General features: G+C 31.4%; 1 protein-coding gene across 1 annotated transcript in view; it reads left to right on the top strand.

The window, feature by feature from the left end:
• LOC107454566 (uncharacterized) overlaps positions 1-17,124 on the top strand; it is a 93,935-nt gene that overhangs the window by 71,639 nt on the left and 5,172 nt on the right. The window contains exons 4-9 of the mRNA XM_016071810.5: positions 2,221-2,355; positions 4,572-4,959; positions 6,230-7,232; positions 9,280-9,478; positions 12,523-12,789; positions 15,163-15,332. Of these exons, the coding sequence (XP_015927296.1) occupies positions 2,221-2,355; positions 4,572-4,959; positions 6,230-7,232; positions 9,280-9,478; positions 12,523-12,789; positions 15,163-15,332 (2,162 nt within the window). The remainder of the gene's footprint in view (positions 1-2,220; positions 2,356-4,571; positions 4,960-6,229; positions 7,233-9,279; positions 9,479-12,522; positions 12,790-15,162; positions 15,333-17,124) is intronic.

The raw sequence follows: 17,124 nt of genomic DNA, 5'->3' as shown, positions 1-17,124 counted from the left end.
TTGCTTCAGAATGAATTAACATTACGTTGTTGACTCACTTTCAATTTGGAATTTTACAAGAGGCTAAGAGTACATTTTTAGAATAAAGCGTTTTTGTTTTCATAATTGATAAACTTAGTGGGAAAAGTAATCAGCTGACATTTTGAAAAAGTAAGAAATCTTTGGTTTAAAAACACGTCATGTTCAACAGTATGTATAGTATCCAATTTTTTGACAGGATATTAGAGAACACGAATAGCAGTCTGCTGTTGCTGTATTATGATCCTAAATTAACAAAAATGTCAGAACCGTCTCACATTAAGCTCTTTAATTATGAGACATAAAAATTTTGATATCCATATCATGGTTTAGCATGTCAAAATAAATAATTTTCAGCTTTAAATATGATCGAAATAATACAGTTTCCCTTTCGATAAATCTGGAACTTTATTTCTCAAATTTTCTAAGATTATTTTTTCCTTTATACTATTTAACAAACATAAAAACGCTGTTTTCATTTTTTGGAGAAGCACGTTTATAATATTAGAATAAAAACACCATATTTGTATTCTTAGAATAGTACTAACTGAATTTTGTATTCTTAGAATAGTACTAACTGAATAATTGAATTACTCGGTTAGTTGGAAAAAGTGCTTATTTTCTTACGAATTACTTCATGCATTCGTAAATTCTGACTTAAAAATTGTACATTGTTTTCAATCGGTTTTAATACTTGTTTTATGATACTTCTTATTAAGTATATGTTCGTAAAAATATTTTTTTTAAATAAGTTTGATTCATACTTGTAATAACAAGTGTTCAAATTTAGCGCTTATCCTCGAAATAATTTATCATACTTAGTTTGAATGTAACGAGAGAAAAAATTAAATGATATGAGTATTTTCTAGAACTGCCTATGTCTTAGACTTCCTCAGGGGAGTTGCTTTTACCATATACACACGAAGCCTACGATCTCCGCTGTAATCATCTCTCTTTTTTCGATTTTTTATAAACGCCAGACTGAGTTTATAGCACTATTTGATCAGTTACCTAGCATTAGTTAGTATTTTCGAAATTTATCTGGTTTTATTTACTTCCATATAATTTGCTGTTCAAACAATGTTCCGACGCATCTTAACGAATCTGCCATTAAACCCTTTTAGTTCAATTCTATTTTATATATGATACTTTTATAAAAAAAATTTAAAACCAAAAAGTTTAAGATATTCTTTACAGATACAAGCTCCATATGTTTTTTTACAAATTTAAAAAAAAATGTCTGCAATATTATGAAACTAAACATCGCGTGACATTCCTCGAGCAGCTATGCATTCATTTATTTGTGAGAAACGATCCCTCTCACTATTATTTAAAAAAAAAAAACTCATTAAAAATAGGATCCATATGTCATTTGGCGACATAAAAGCGGGCAGCTTTCATAAATGCAAATAAAAAAAAAAAGGCTACACCACGATTCGCTTTAAAAGATTTCTGAAGTCTCACCTTGAAAATATTGACACAGGCATGCGTTTCTTACGCACTCGTTTTTAAAGTATTAGGCATAAAACATTACTATGCGTCGCCTTTATGGAACAGTCATAATGACGCCTTAATTGAACTTTTGAAGTAAACTATGAAAAATATGTAATTTTTCTTTTATTTAGCAGATAGTGTTAGATAGAAATTTTATTCCCATATTTTCTCTGTATTTATCGTTTAAAATCGATAACTTTAAATAATATTTTAAAAGTTAAGTTTTCCTGTGGCAGCTTGAAGCCCACCCAGCTTCAGCTAGATGTGTACCAACTTGCGTGTAAAGTTGCGGTGACCAGTGCTGACCACATGACCACCACCATTATGGTGTTGGTTTCGAAATCATGGAACCTTAAACGCCATGACCCTCTTGTCTGACGTACTTTCTGTTGCGGTATTGCTTTATTTAGATTTTAGAACCATTTCTTAGTAAAGCCTATTTCAGTTTAATTCTGTTAACTCGTCAATTTAAAGTATGTAGGTTCTTTATCACACACTATTTAAACTTAAACTGATTACTAAGGCCACTACCCAACTAAATGATCGAAAAATAAATATAACTTAGTTGACACTGTTGTTTGTATGATTTTTTTTTGATTTCTTAATTTTCTTTAGTCATCATTTACTTTGTTGATAGCATGAATATACTTTTGTCTTACAGTTGCATGAATACATAATATTTTCTGACGAACCTTTTAATCCTTTTAGATACACTCCAACTCCGCACAAGAACGAACTTACCAAATCTCGAAGTTATACCGGTTCTCTTCGGGTACCGAGACGTTGTCAATCCTCATCTGGTCCTGTAAAAGGAGATCATTTAGCTCTGAAAGAATGTAACAGGTATTTATGAAATTTATCGGTATTTTCAGGGCCTCTTGAATTCGAGTTCTCTCTGGCATATGAAATGAGAACACTTTTACCAACTTATTTCACTCTCTTCCTATTGGCCTCCCACTATGCCTGAGTTAGCTTTTTACTTCCCATTTTTATGGTGGCTATCATTCGGCTTTCTAGTTATACTTAAAATTACTTGCAGGCCAATTCCTGTCACAAAAATAAGCTAAATATGGAAATAAGTCAGAGGAAAGTTAGAACTTATTTTAAATGTTATTTATGCTGTATATGGAAGCCTGAAGTTTTCTCTCCCCCCCCCCCCCGCCGAGACTAGTTAGTCCCTTTTTTGAATTAACTGAGAGGCAGAGGTGGTCTTCTTAAAAGGAAGATACTTGAATATTACTATCTGAACAAGTGTCGCCGTGATGGCTCAGAAGATCGCCTACCAATGATGTAACTCTGGTTCGAATCCTAGCGATAGCTCGCATCGACCACAGTGCTGATGTAAAATATCCTCAGGGGTAGACGGATCATGGGTTAGAGTCCCCTTGTCAGACTAACCGTGGGAGGTTTTCCTCTCTATGTAGCGCAAATGCTAGTTAGCTCCATCAAAAAGTCCTCCACAAAAGCAGATTTCTCTCACTACTTGATCTAAATGTTCTCCTGTCTTCTGGATTGGGTTCAAAATTACAAGGTTACGGAGTTGAATATTGGTAGCCGTAAACTTAAAATTGGGTCATCTGTTCACGGTTAGGAAATGAAATTTTTAAAAAATATCTCAACAAGTAATGTGTTGTTTACTATGTAATATACACAGAATCGAGTGACGCCATAACAAAGTCAATTAAATTGTTCAAGGAATTTAAAAATATAAAAATAACAGTTTTCTTTATGATATTACGCATCGGAAGCTCTCTAGACAAGTAAGGTACTTAATACGTATTTTGTTGTACCAAATCAAATGCAACCAAAACAAGTCGTTAAGACTAACAGTTTCTAACAAGTTATAGAAATTTTTATGCATCCGAATTTCAGCAAAGCTCACAGATTAACTTCATCGCTTGCGTGAAGGTATTAAGGCAATTTATATTTTTATGGTTAAAAATTTTTTTTTAAAGCAAAGCTATTATTCCTTGAAAATTATACTATCACAAGAGGAACCGATAAAATTAAATTTCGACAGTTCCCTTAAATTTTTGTCTCATTTCTTCTAATTTGCATTTCTAATTATCGTTTTGTTTATCCTGTTAACGAATCGAAGTTTTTACAGTTGAACGCAATGCATTATATTAGTATTATTGCATTTTCCTTTATCCTATGCACACATAAAAATTTAATCAGAAAATTACCTTTCAATAAGATACCTTCATAAGCTTCCTCATAACGAATTGGCACATAAGGACTCGGATTTTTTTCCTTCTTTCTTTGGATAGGCAACTGGTCAGTCTTCCATCCTTTCAATCCGGCTTTTTTAAGGTCTTTTATATGCATTTACCACGCTAGTGTCCTTTTACCGTCAGGTAACCATATGCTTTCAACATTTGCAGGATTTTTTTTTAAATGTGGCTAAGCCATCCTTGTTTTGTTATAGATTTGTTAAATGATAGGATAATATTAGTTTTTGTAAGGACGTCTTTTTTTGATATGATATTGGTTCAGAGGATTGTTAATTTTATTTTTAAACGTTTATTTTGTTGGGTTTTTATCCTTTTCTGATTTCTGGAAGCAGATATCTGCACAATTCGTATAGTAGCCTTGCATGCATTAAATTTATACTTGATGCTCTCCAAAAATTGGGTAGACTTCTAAAGCATGATCTGGTGATTTTCGTGGTTTTTGAGAAATATAGTCGTTATTTCCATTCTATTTCTTAACCCTTTGCTTACGGTGTACCGTGTTGCACCATCACATGTGGTCCACATGTTGCACCAGCCGTAAGCAAAATGTTAATAAGGACTTGAAAACAAAAGAATCAACCTCTGACCGAGAGTTGATTTCTGTTTTTCTAATAGATATTTATAATGTAAAATCCTGAATATTAAAAATAAGATGTTTGATTGTTTGAAGGCTCACACATTACTCAGTGTTAAAAAAAACTCTACAAACACATTTTTGATTAGTATTTATTTTATATATAATCTCTGTGCACAATGTGTGTAAATACAACTTTTTATTCTATGAAATCAGTTTTTCTTATTTTACTAAAAGTTTTATTTTTATAGACGACCTCCAACACCTCTGTCCGTGTTTCCCGATTCACACCATTGCGTAAGATTTGACGAACAACTTCAACTCTCTGAACAGAACATTAGACGATCTTGCAGGAAGTTATTTGCCACACTCTATGCTCAACGGTTTTCATATCCATCGCATCAAGATCCTTCATCACTTCATGGACGCAGCAACTCTGTACATTCACGCATCAGGAGTAGAACCGTACCGGAGCTGGATCTCCGGCAATACGCTCCTATGCCTGCCGACATCCAGGTAAAAAACGCCCGGAATCATACAATTCCGGAAGTTTATCAAGAAGAAGCAAGACCCCCTAGTTCGGCTTGGAGTCGTCGAGCCGTACAGAAATCCATGTCTGATGCCAGTATTGGCGAAAGAGTAAGCTAGATAATTTTATCGCATTAATTTTAATATGTATATCGTATATTTTATTTACCACCTTTTCATATCTGAAAACTATGAAAAAAAAGTTTTACATTTTAAATTAAGAGTTCGATTTTGAGATAAAATTGTCGTTGTTTGGAATACAGTGTTTGATTTTAATTTTTAGTCATAAAATGAAGTATGGGTACGCTCTCACGCTTTATTGCATGTAAATATCTGTAAAATTAATAAAAAATTTCAAATTCGTTATTTTTCGTGAAAAAAGAATTTCCTAAACTAATACATGACGTATTCATTATATATTTATTAACTAAACAACCCTGCTTTATACGGGGTGAATAGAAAATAATCAACAGCTCAGTACTGGAGAACATTACGGAATCATGCACAAAATTGAAAGACATATACCGCACAATTACAAATGCTAAAATTTCTATTATTTTAAAATTTATTATCTGATGTCCTTCCCGGTGGCTTCCCGTTATTAAATTAAGCAAAATACGTTTTTTGTAGTATCAGAATATAGATTAATTGCCTTCAGCATCACTGGGCGTGAAGCCATTATTCGCGGTTAATTCACGATAATCAGAACTGCCATATTTCATAGCTCTCGGTCGGATGATTTAGTCTATAAAAAACAGAAATTTATTTTAATATATAGATTGCAACATTATTTTTTAACCATAAATTGGAACTTTGCTTCTTACACGTCCTCTCCATGCAAATTTAGATCAAAATTTTAATTGCATAAAGTTCTCGATTGTCGAAAATTTGAAGTGCTTTAGTACTTATAAAGCAAAACTAGAAAAATGCGCTTTGTAAGATCCAAAATTGTTTGTAAATGCAGGCTCATCATAAAAATTGCACTGAACTTCAGTATACCGTAGAGCTGTATTGCTAACGAAGCATCAAAGGTACAATAGGAAACAATCTTTAACATGTTAACATTTTAAGCATGTATATTTTCCAAAACAAAAGTAACTCGAAAACTTGTTAGCAATAACAATAGACCTCTTTCTGCATCAAAGTTTAATTTGTTGCTCACTCTCCTTTTGCCAAAATAATTTTCAATTTACATTTTATAGTAGTAAATCAATGATTAGATTTGAAGCATCAAATTTACATTTGGCATGTCCTTTTTCAACTATAAAGATTCAAACTGTGTCATTTTAATTATCAGCTCCTTCTGACTCAAATTGATTTGTTACTTTTGTCTTTTAATATAAAAAAATACAAATTTAGAAAAAAATTATTAATTTTTTAGGGTTTGGGAACATCTCCTGTTCAAAGATACAAATCGAAATGCAACTACTTTCCCATGGATTTACCAGAAGACAAAGTCTGTCATACAGCATCGACTGACAGTGGTTTGGGAAGCCTCAGGAACAGCGGTCAATGTACTTGTCATAGCCATCAAACGGCTGTCATACCTTCTAGTCAACCATCAAATGTCTCAACATGTACATGCCGATGCTGTAGCTGCAATCAAGAACTGTCCACAAATGTGAACAATGCTTCAAAACTATTCAAAAGTAGCAGTTGTTCCACACTTTCCAGCACTCTATCTCATCAGAGCAGGCCTCATCTAACTCAATTTCCCCCTCGAACTTTAAGAAAAGTAATGTCCCATAGCGAGGATAAACCCAAAATCAAATACCTGCAAAAAACTTCAAGTTGCTCGAATCTTCTGGACAGGCCATCTAGTGGCTATCATATTGCTAATGTGCCAGTTTACAATGACAATATGGTGCAGGCTTACGCTCATTTAGCGTCTGTTATACCAGAAGATTTGAAATCGAGCTGCAGTTCTCATGGTGGTCGAAGAGCAAAAACTTTGAATAGGTTGAGGTATACAACTGATAATGTTTTCACTGAACCCTATCGTCCCCATTCTTCCTTTTCTTCAACCTCAGAACCTCCTCACTGTTCAGGAAAAAGAGATTACGCAGAACAGATTCCTTTCCAAACCTCTAGTGATAAAGATGTTTTTAATAACAGAAACAATCCAAGTATTAGTTCTTTTAACAATGCTGTGGGGACAACGGAAGCGGATACAAAAAGTATAGTTTCTGCTGAGATTTATAGTCAGATTAATGATGACGATGTTAGTTCCTCGGAAAAAACATCACACCGGGAAAGTTTGAAACATCGAACATTTTGTAGTGAAAGACCAAAGAGTATCGGTGTGGTTATCCCTAACCGAGGACCAAATCCAGTTTATCTGAAATCTGCGTTAAAAAAGCCTACTCAATCTGCGATTATTAATGGTAAGATATTTTTCATTGAACATCTGTGAATATTTAACAAAGGATTTTTAATTAAAGGTTTACATTTTAGTGTTTATGATTACATGAGATCTGTTCAATGAGTATCCATCCAGATAAAAAAGACCTAGAGTGCGGGGCTTAGTAACTACTAGTAGGCATACCTTATTGAGCATGTTCAGTTTTTTGTCATGGCCATTGCTGACACTCAGTTAATGTCAAATTTTTAAAGAGTAAGCACGTGTTATATTAGCCAGATTTCATTTTGGGACAAATTAATTAAAAAGAAATAAGAATGATAGTGATGAAAGTTTCGCTCTAAGATAGAGGATTCTTAAACAAAAACAATCCTCAAATTCTACTTGAAAATTACCAAGCTTCAGATAAAATTTGATCCGGGAACGTTGTTCAACTTATTCAGTTATTTTGTCTCAAAATAGAAATCCGACTACTCTACCTTAGACGTACGTACTCTTTAACGGTATGGTGTCAACTGAATGATCCTATGGTCACGAAAAAAATTTAGTTTGCTTACTAAGGCTTCATTAATTGCCATTAGCCTTAGTCTAATTATTACTTAACCATTAAATTATTACCATTTCTATTTTTTTCCTATTGCGAATTACTATTATGATCGGATAGTTTTTGAACAGATTTCGTCGCTACGCAAAGAACCTTTAAAACATGTTTAACTACTTTAGATTTTTTTCACTAATACTTTTTTTTAATTTTCGTTTATTTACTCTTAGTGTATTACCACATTATTATAGAAAATATTATAACCGTCGTTGAACAGCCGACCCAATTTTCGAGTTTACGACAACCAATGTTCAACTCCATAGGTTGCCTTGTAATTTTCAACACAATCCAGAAGACAAAGAAACTCCTGGCTCAAGTATTGGGAGAAATTTACCTTCGTGGGGGACTTTTTTAATGGAACTAACCCACACTTGCGTAACATGAAGGGGATAACCTCTCTTGGTTAGCCTGACGACAAGGGAACTCTAACCCATAATCTATTTACTACTGAGGATATTTAACGTCACCACTGTGGTCATTGCGAGCCGGATGCCGTAGCAACCAGCCATCGCTAGGACTCTAGTCCGGGTCACCTGATTAGGGAGCGAGTGGTCTATCCACCACGGCTCCATAATAGAAGATATGTCGGTATTTGCTGAAGAATATTTTAAATATTTAGTCTTACATTCTTTGAACATCTAGGTTTTGAGCATCCAACTTTTATAGTCAATAGAAATTTTGTCAAAAATCAAAGTAATAAAAACACATAAATAACAAAATTTTTTAAGAAAACGGTTGGGTTGAATAATATGCAACGGAAATGCCCTGCAGAGCCCCTTTAATCGTGTTGAATGCAATTATAAAAATGGTCAAAGTTTGAAAGCTTGGGGCAGAAACGCAAGTGACGATCGTCGCTATAGTTGGGCGTAACAAGGCACTAAATGCATACCCTTCTATCTAGAAGATTATCAAAGTTATTAAAATAATCTATAAAGTATGAATTAAACTGCAGAACGTGACAGCCATACGTAAAACGGTGATTAGCCTATGAACCAGTTTTTAAAATTAAATAGCTTTACAAGCAATTTTTAAAAAAATATTGCATAATATTTATGTAATTAAACTTGTTTCTTTATATTTGACTACACGTAATTGATGTTTACGATCAAAATAAATGGGTTTTATGTGGATATCTTAATTACGTGATATGACTTATTAATCAATGTTAAATTTAAGTTTCTTATTTAGCACCTCCATATTTTAAAATATGACTTGAATCTTAAACATATAATTTACTTTTCCAAATCTACATCATTAATAAGAAATGATGTCATTTGCTGTTAAAGATAGTAATGTTAAAATTCATTTCTAGCATTCTTTAATTTAAGATGCTTTCTTTTGTTTTTGATGAATTGCTTCAGACTTCCATAAAATAGCTATGAAAAACCTTTTTTGATTATTGGAAATTGAAGCAAACTGTAATCTAAATATATTTACGGTGCATTACGTCTAACATTATTGTTTACTTTAGTGAACGATCTGACGGATCTGGAAACTCAAGTAAAGGGAATTGCACCCAAGCCATCTGAGGTTGAGTACGCTATGGTGGACAAAACGAAGAAAAATCGTTTTGCTAGCTTACCAGTTTTAAATGGAAGCAGTAATATCATTACAAATGAAAATGAAGAAAAAGACCCTCCCGTGCCACCCAAAAAGAACCTTCACAAAAGGTATGTTTACATTTTTTTTCTTCTACAAAAAGTTATTTAATGTTTTGATGATAATAGAAGCGCTGTATAACAGAAGGTGTTAAATCACCAAAAAAAAAAAATTTTTTTTTTTATAATAACACCCCATCCTCAGATGTTCACATTTTTTTAGATCCAAGCGACATGCATTAACCTATATCAAACTTTATAAAACTTTATGAAGGTTAAAGCATTAAATATGCAACTTTTGGATAGAATCTTCCACAGAAATTGGGGGAAATGAATAGAAGTTACATCTTCCACAAAATGAATAGAAGTTAGACAGAAATTAATAGAATAGATTTTTGTATTGGTATAGAATGTGCAATACAAAAAGCGATTAAAAGTCAAACTCTATCTAAATTCTTTTTAAAAAAACATCGAACATAGCCGAATTTCAGCGAAATAGATATTTTTATGTAATGTAATCTGTTTATTTTCAAATTTATCAAAAAATGTTACCTATGTTAACCGACGTCACTTTTTTTTAATGCATGCGTCATTGGCACAAGGGATAGATAACGAATCGTTTCAGTTTTTTGTACACCTTAATTTGGCATTTGTTTAGTTACAGTACCATACGTATCAACAGCATTCTACATGTCAATCAGTTAGGAAATAGTTTGATAATCAGCGCGTTATCATAATCTGATGATAGGTATAATTTTTGCATTAGCTGGGTTTGTTTCATTCAATCGTTGGATTTTGTTTGTAAAATAAAGAAGCTCTTACAAGACTATCTAAAAATAGTTGTTATATTCGAGAAAAGCAATGATTTCTGAGAAAAGGTAAATTTTTTATAAAGCTTTTAAAAATTATTTGTATGCATAGTTATGTGTGTATTTGCTATGCACAATTTATTTTTTTGTTCATAAAAGAGATCTTTTGAATAATTTTGTATTTATATCTCTTAAATTTTCCCATTTCCCATCTTAAATTTTTTTACATAATTTCATTATTTTGTCTTTTTTTTGGCAATTTAATTTAATATTTTAATTTAAAAAAGATCTGAAAATATACTGGATTGAAAAATTAAAACTCAAACGCATTGTAGAAATTTTCATTACTTACAAGTTAAAAAAATATATAATATCTTTATTTTATGTTAGGAGAAATAATACAATTTAAGATAAACTTGATTCCTCGAACGGGACATTTACAGGAGAAAATTATTTGATTGTGGTAAATTTTGACTGTCATGAGTTGCCTCAAGTAACAAATGATACCGGATGCAGTTAATCTTGATTTTGATGGGATGAAGGACTAAATACGTATTTTTCTTAATTTAATAACGTAAAGCCAAGAAGGGCAACATATAATAACAAAAAAAAAATTGGAATTATTTTACCTTTTATTATTTGTGTCGGTATTTGTCTTAGAGTTTAGTGCATGATTTTGTAATGTTGTTCAGTACAGATTTATTGATTTTTATCTTTTCACCCCGTGCGAAGAACGGGTATTCAACTAGTTTAAAATAATAAAGTATTCTGGAAATATATTGACAAAAACGTAAAAAACACAAATTATGTAGATGGTGTATTTTATAACTGTCCAGTGTTTGTGGCCTTCCAATATCAAAATTTTATAACATACAAAAATAGACAATTTTAACCATGTTCTTTAAAAAAAAAAAAAAAAACGGTTTTATACAGCCTAGCCCACTTAGATTTTTCATCAAAAATCTGGGCTTCAAGTTTTTTTTCAAAATTATATTACATTTTTATTCCTGAGTCCTGAATGAATAAGATTGTAAGATTTGTTTCGAATATGAAAGTCAAATATTTGGTATCAATTTAAAACTTGTTTTGTTGCAATGCAACTATTTTTTGGGAGATTTTATATTGCTATGTTGTTTTTATTTCCTGATGACAAACATATTGTAATATGAAACATAAAAATTGCTCAAATGAACGATCCCAATTTTTTTTCTTTGCATTAACACAGGTTTCTTTGCATTAACACAGAATCCATTGGAATAAAATTTTAACCCAACTAAACATACAGTTAATATACAACCACTTAACATATACAGTTTTACTTTCTCTAAATATCATATTTGTTTTTTGAGTACTATAAAACTCGTTGATTTTTTTTGTCGCTTACATTGATTTCTCTATTGCAAGGCAGAATACAGAGATTTCTGCTTTTTAGGTAATAATCAATTTTGCATTTACTACCGGAACATTTTACTACCCTATATACCGGTGTATCAATCTACTTTTCAAACCCCCAAAATTTTACGAAAAACAGAGGTAGGCTTAAACACCGGTGATAAATTCGGACATTCGTAATAGTGAAACATTGATGCATTATAAACAATGCGATCAATATGAATTCTGCCAATTTACCTATAAAAATTGCCCCTTTTCATAAACTGTTTAATATGTTAGATGCAATTAATTTTGCATTTTTTTCATCGTATTTTCTTTACATATAAAGGTATTTTATTTCGAAAAAATACTTTAAATTACATTCGAAAAGTTAAAAATCAGATAATTTATTCAAGTGTATTTCAAGAAATATAACGCAATGAAAACTTTTAAAACGTACCATAAAGCTGCAAATTTATTATAATTATGAATCATAAGTGTCTGATTCGTTAAGGTTAGTTGTGTTCTCGTGCGTATCCCGCTCGCCAATGGGTTCTACTTCATCCTCGTCTGCTGAGTTCCGCGAAAATTCGTCTTCTCCCCCCCCCCCTCCTATAGAATTCGAGATTCCACATTAAAAAAAAAAATACTTTACAATAACATTTGAATCTTTCCACTCGTCTAGTATCATTTCACTCATGACGTCGATAGATATAATAATCGACTTACCGACAACGGTCGACTTAAGCGCCCGACCTACCAAACATTTGCGTAATTTAGAAAAATCTCGCTATCAAAAATAGGGGGTCGACTTATACACCGAAATAATACGATATATCTTTTTCGTTCATCTCTAAATGGATTCACAAAAAATAAATATATTTGTGCTTTTTATGGATGTTCCATTTATACAAATAATTATTTTTTTTCTTTCAGTGATTTCTCCTTATACCGTAGTCGCTCCTCGTCTCCTAAGAAAACCATCTTAGAGAGGATGCAGACATTAACGAAGAATGCTAAGAGCGCCCTGCAAAAGGCTTTCTCAACGGAGCGCATTTATCGGCCGGAGCGAGAGGAGCGGATGGAAGGTCAAAAAGGACTCCAAAGGTCAAAATCTTTCATCCGAGGCCTCACCAGTAGTTTCCGAAAGAAGAAAAGGAAGAACAGGGGATCTCCTACAGCAGAGGTCGTACCACAGACTGGGTAACTATCTCATCTCCTAGGACTTGTTTCATTTCGCTCTCCCAATTGGATTAGGTGTTTTTGAGATTCTTGTTTATTTATTTTTATGTATGACACTCTGAGCGCAGTTTTAAAAGGAATAAAAAACATTTTGTGAAACTTTGAAGATGCAAATTATATTAAAGATTAAGAAATTTTCATCACTTTGCTTTTATATATATTATGGTATTATAATTTTACAAAAAAAGAACACAATTCTTATCAATAATTCATGAGTAAGGTCCTAATTTTAATGACAATTTTTTTTACCAGGTTTTCCTCTTTTTTTTTTTTTTTATAGAGCATTTTTAAGATTTTGGAATATTTTTGTTTCTAAAATTTTCTGTTTAATTTGAATCATTTGTGTTCGTATTAAAATGAGAAATTATTCGAAGAACTTTTTTTCTTAAATTTTTTTTTTATGAAACAGACGTTTTAAAGAGCATTAATGTTTACTAAGAAAAAAAAGAATGTCAATATCTATTTTATATAGTATTTTTGTAATCTAAATATCTAGTATACTATTGCATCTGATTGATGCTAATGTGGCTGATTCTTGGTTTTGGCGTGGCGCCGACGACATTGCCTCTTGTCTTACTATACACACGTTTTGGAAATAAATATTGTTTCACATTAAACTTCTAGTTCAATGATCGTCAATACATAAGTTTACGGGCATGTTTTACAGTTTTTAAAAGTTTTGTCATTTTTAACAACGTTTTTTTCTATTTTAAAGAAAATTTTTGACATTAGTTTTTGAGTAACAAACCCCAGGATATGGTTATTTTTTGAGTTAGTATAATCACCCAAAATATAGATTTGTGAACAAATACTTTGAAGTTAAATAAATAATCCCCAGAAATTGTTAAAGTAAAAATTTCTGAAAAGAAAAAATTTCACCTAAAATAAGAATATCGTACATTAATCCAGAATCAACTTTACAACTTATTTCCTCATCAGACTGTTTGTTTTCTTTAGGTAAACTTGAATTTCACGACTAAACTTTTCTTATTATTATTAATATAAGACCTAATTTTGTAATACTTTTTATTTATTTTTATTAATTATTTCTGATCATTAATTAATATTAAGTGCATTTAAATCAGCGTTTGCCAAGTAGGCCTACTTTGAAAAAACCCTCCCGGGATTTATAGGGTGGGCCCACCTTGAAAAAACCGACTTGGAACACTAAATGTGTTGTTGCAATGCGTTATTTAAACTTATTTTAGTTTTGTTACATGTATTTTATATTGACTTTTTATGGATTTATTTCTATTTTTAAGCTTATACAACACTTTTTAATAAATAAATTATTTACACAGTAAAACTTTAAAGTTTATGTTTACGAAATGAAAAAAAAAAACAATTTTCCCCGAGTTTTTTCAAATAAAACCCAATTTCCTCCAGGTTTTTTCAATAAAACCCAGGCGGGTTGGGTTTTTCAAAAAGACCCGGGTATTTTCAAACCCTGATTTAATTATAGTGTGTAGTTTTGGTAATATTAAGCTTTTCGTCAAGACTCACTATTATAAAGATAGCCTGCAAGTTCTTTTTACCACATTTTGTGGAATTACAAAATGCATTATGAACTTCATTAGAATTGCAGGATCTTCGAATTATTACTCTTAATAAAGTTTCTTTTCAGTATCATCATGAACACTGGGATTCAAAAAATTTATATTTAAGCGAGGAAAAATAAATGAAAATGCTACCATAATCTGACGATCAATCGTCTGTCTTAATTAAAATTTTATATTTTGGAGCATTTTTATTTTGCTCTAATAATTGCAATCCTCAATGTATATGCGTTTTGTCTTCATTCTTAATGAGTTTGAAAATATTAGATACTATACTATAACTACGAAACATACTATAACTTGAAACATCGAAATTAGAGGAATTTGATAGCTTTTACTTCTACTCTGTACCCTAGTAATGGCAAACGTAAAGTTGTTACTTTGCTTTAATTACAAGTTAAATATTCAAGAAAAACTAAATTTAGTTTAAACAGCCAGAAAAAGCAAGTTTTAAAATTTTTAATAAAATATTAGTCATTTTCTGATGCAATTTTTTTTTTTTTATCTAGAGCCCATAAAAAAATTCATATTCTTTGTTGTTCCCAACTTTTGTGTAAAAGTTAATAAATTTTTATTAAAATTAATTAATGTAAAACACTAATTGAATCAGATTTTTTTTGTAACTGTAAGCAATTCGTTTTATGTGATTTATAATGTTTTCTAAGTTGTCGTTTCTTTTTTTCAATTGACCGTATATGTATAAAACAAGTTATTATCAATAGTAGTTCTTGCATTTATTTATAGAAATATTTATTAACATCTTTTGTAAACATTTCAGTTCAAATTCGGAGTGGAATGATCAGACAAATTCACAGAATACTCAACTAAATGTGTTGGGACAACTACTCCAGTTGAATTTAGATGGCTCACAAGTTGTGGAGTTGACCAAACCACCTACAAAACCATATGGTTTTTTTGTAGCAAGAGGACGAGTAAGGAACTCCAAAGGTAACATTTCTAGATCTCCAGTTTGGGAATATGTTTTAAGTCTGGAATCACCTTCCTAGCTTTCAAAAGAGGGGTCTAGATATAGTTAAGTGGCGATTCTAGAAAATTTCCGATACAGCGCCATCTGGTAAGAAATAATGAGTTAACTTTTCTAGTTCGAAGCGATGGGAAGATGAGGGAATTACAAAATTGTAAAGCATCGTCGCCTTTCGTACAAAAAGTGTCCATGTTGTGTACATTAATGTGCATCTGTTTGCAAGCGATTACTTACAATTAATTCAATGTGACAAAAAGGTCTTAGAAGGAAAAAAGAAAGAAAACAGTAATTATGAGATAACATTGTTTTTGTTGTAGAAAACTTAAATTCATTGAAAATAGAAGTATATTTCTTTAGCTAAGCTTTTTCTTTTCTTTAAGAACGTTAAATATTCGCTTCAAGTGATCTTACACAAAATGCCTATCTCTACTAACTTAATCGGTGACGCTCTATAACTTGTAACCCTTCACTACCTTTTTTTATAGATAAGTGCTAACTTTTCACCTCTCCTCCAGGTGACGCTGTAGAGCAGTGGTTACCAACTGGCAGCCCGCATCCGGCCTGCGAACCAAAATATATTAGTTGTCATTTTTTTGCGGACAATTTTCGTGGAAATTCTATATGGGTTTTAAATACTTTTAAGTTTTATATCTTAACAATTTAATATCTGTTTCATATTAGTAATCGCTTAATACATAAGTGCATATTAAAGTTATTGTAGCCAGAAATATTTAATACAATTTTTTAATTATTTTTGATAATCCAGTCTGACAGTACTATGTTTAATGTTCCTCCAAACATAAGAGAGTCCTACATAAAGTTCTGATAATGTTGCTGCCCGCCATTTGACTGGTGTTTTTAATCGCGGCCCCCGGTCTCGTGTAAGATGGAAACCCCTGCAGTAGAGGATCTTTTCAAATAGCACCCAGCGACTTAACCTTGACTCCTAATTTTAAAGCTGAAGGGAGTGGTTCCAGACTTTAGTATAATTTTTATAGTGTATTTTCCTGTATATTTTTTTTAATAATATTTACTACCAGCATTGAAATGCAAAATTTTCAACTACTATACATTTCAAACAACTCCTTAGGAATCTTTCACTATCAAATAATAGAAAGTTCCTAAAAGCAGAAGAAAATAATCGTTTTTTTTTTAGAAAATACGAATAGAAATGCACTCATTTATTCAATTTTGTCATAGTGCTTAAATTTAATGAATAGCGAAATGAAAATGGAAAAATTTGATCTTCCAGTCTTAGAAGGTAGTTTAAAATATTCAGTTGTGTAATGTGTTAAAGATCAGCAACATAGAAATATACTAAATAAAGTGAAATAAATGGAAATCGACGCATAATTTTAATTTTTGAAATCATGTCTTTAATATATATTATTTAAATATTATATAAGTTAAAATGAAAATCATTTAATTATCTTTTCCTCTTAAGAGTCATATTGTTAACAAAGAAAAATTAAATAAAAAAAATCGATTATCTCAACTTCAACTTTCAATATGAAAGTTAAACTTATATTGCCTAATAATTTTGAACAAGACTTAGAAAATAAAGCCCTCCTGTATTATCACAAATTTGCGTTCGCTGAGAACTTCTTGAGTAAAAGTGATATGCATTACACGGAGATGGAAATTACCAAAACTTGCCAGGACTAGGAGAAATTTCGTTTAAATTTGAAGCAGCAACATCGATTCTGCCTCTTGGGCCATTAAACTCTATATTTCTTCTTATGAATTATAAAATGA

This window comes from Parasteatoda tepidariorum, chromosome 2 (assembly GCF_982258835.1).
Source record: "Parasteatoda tepidariorum strain Cologne lab strain chromosome 2, Ptep-v5.0, whole genome shotgun sequence".
Lineage (NCBI taxonomy): Eukaryota > Metazoa > Arthropoda > Arachnida > Araneae > Theridiidae > Parasteatoda > Parasteatoda tepidariorum.
Note: the sequence above shows the minus strand (reverse complement) of the source record. Positions and strands in the feature narration are given on the sequence as shown.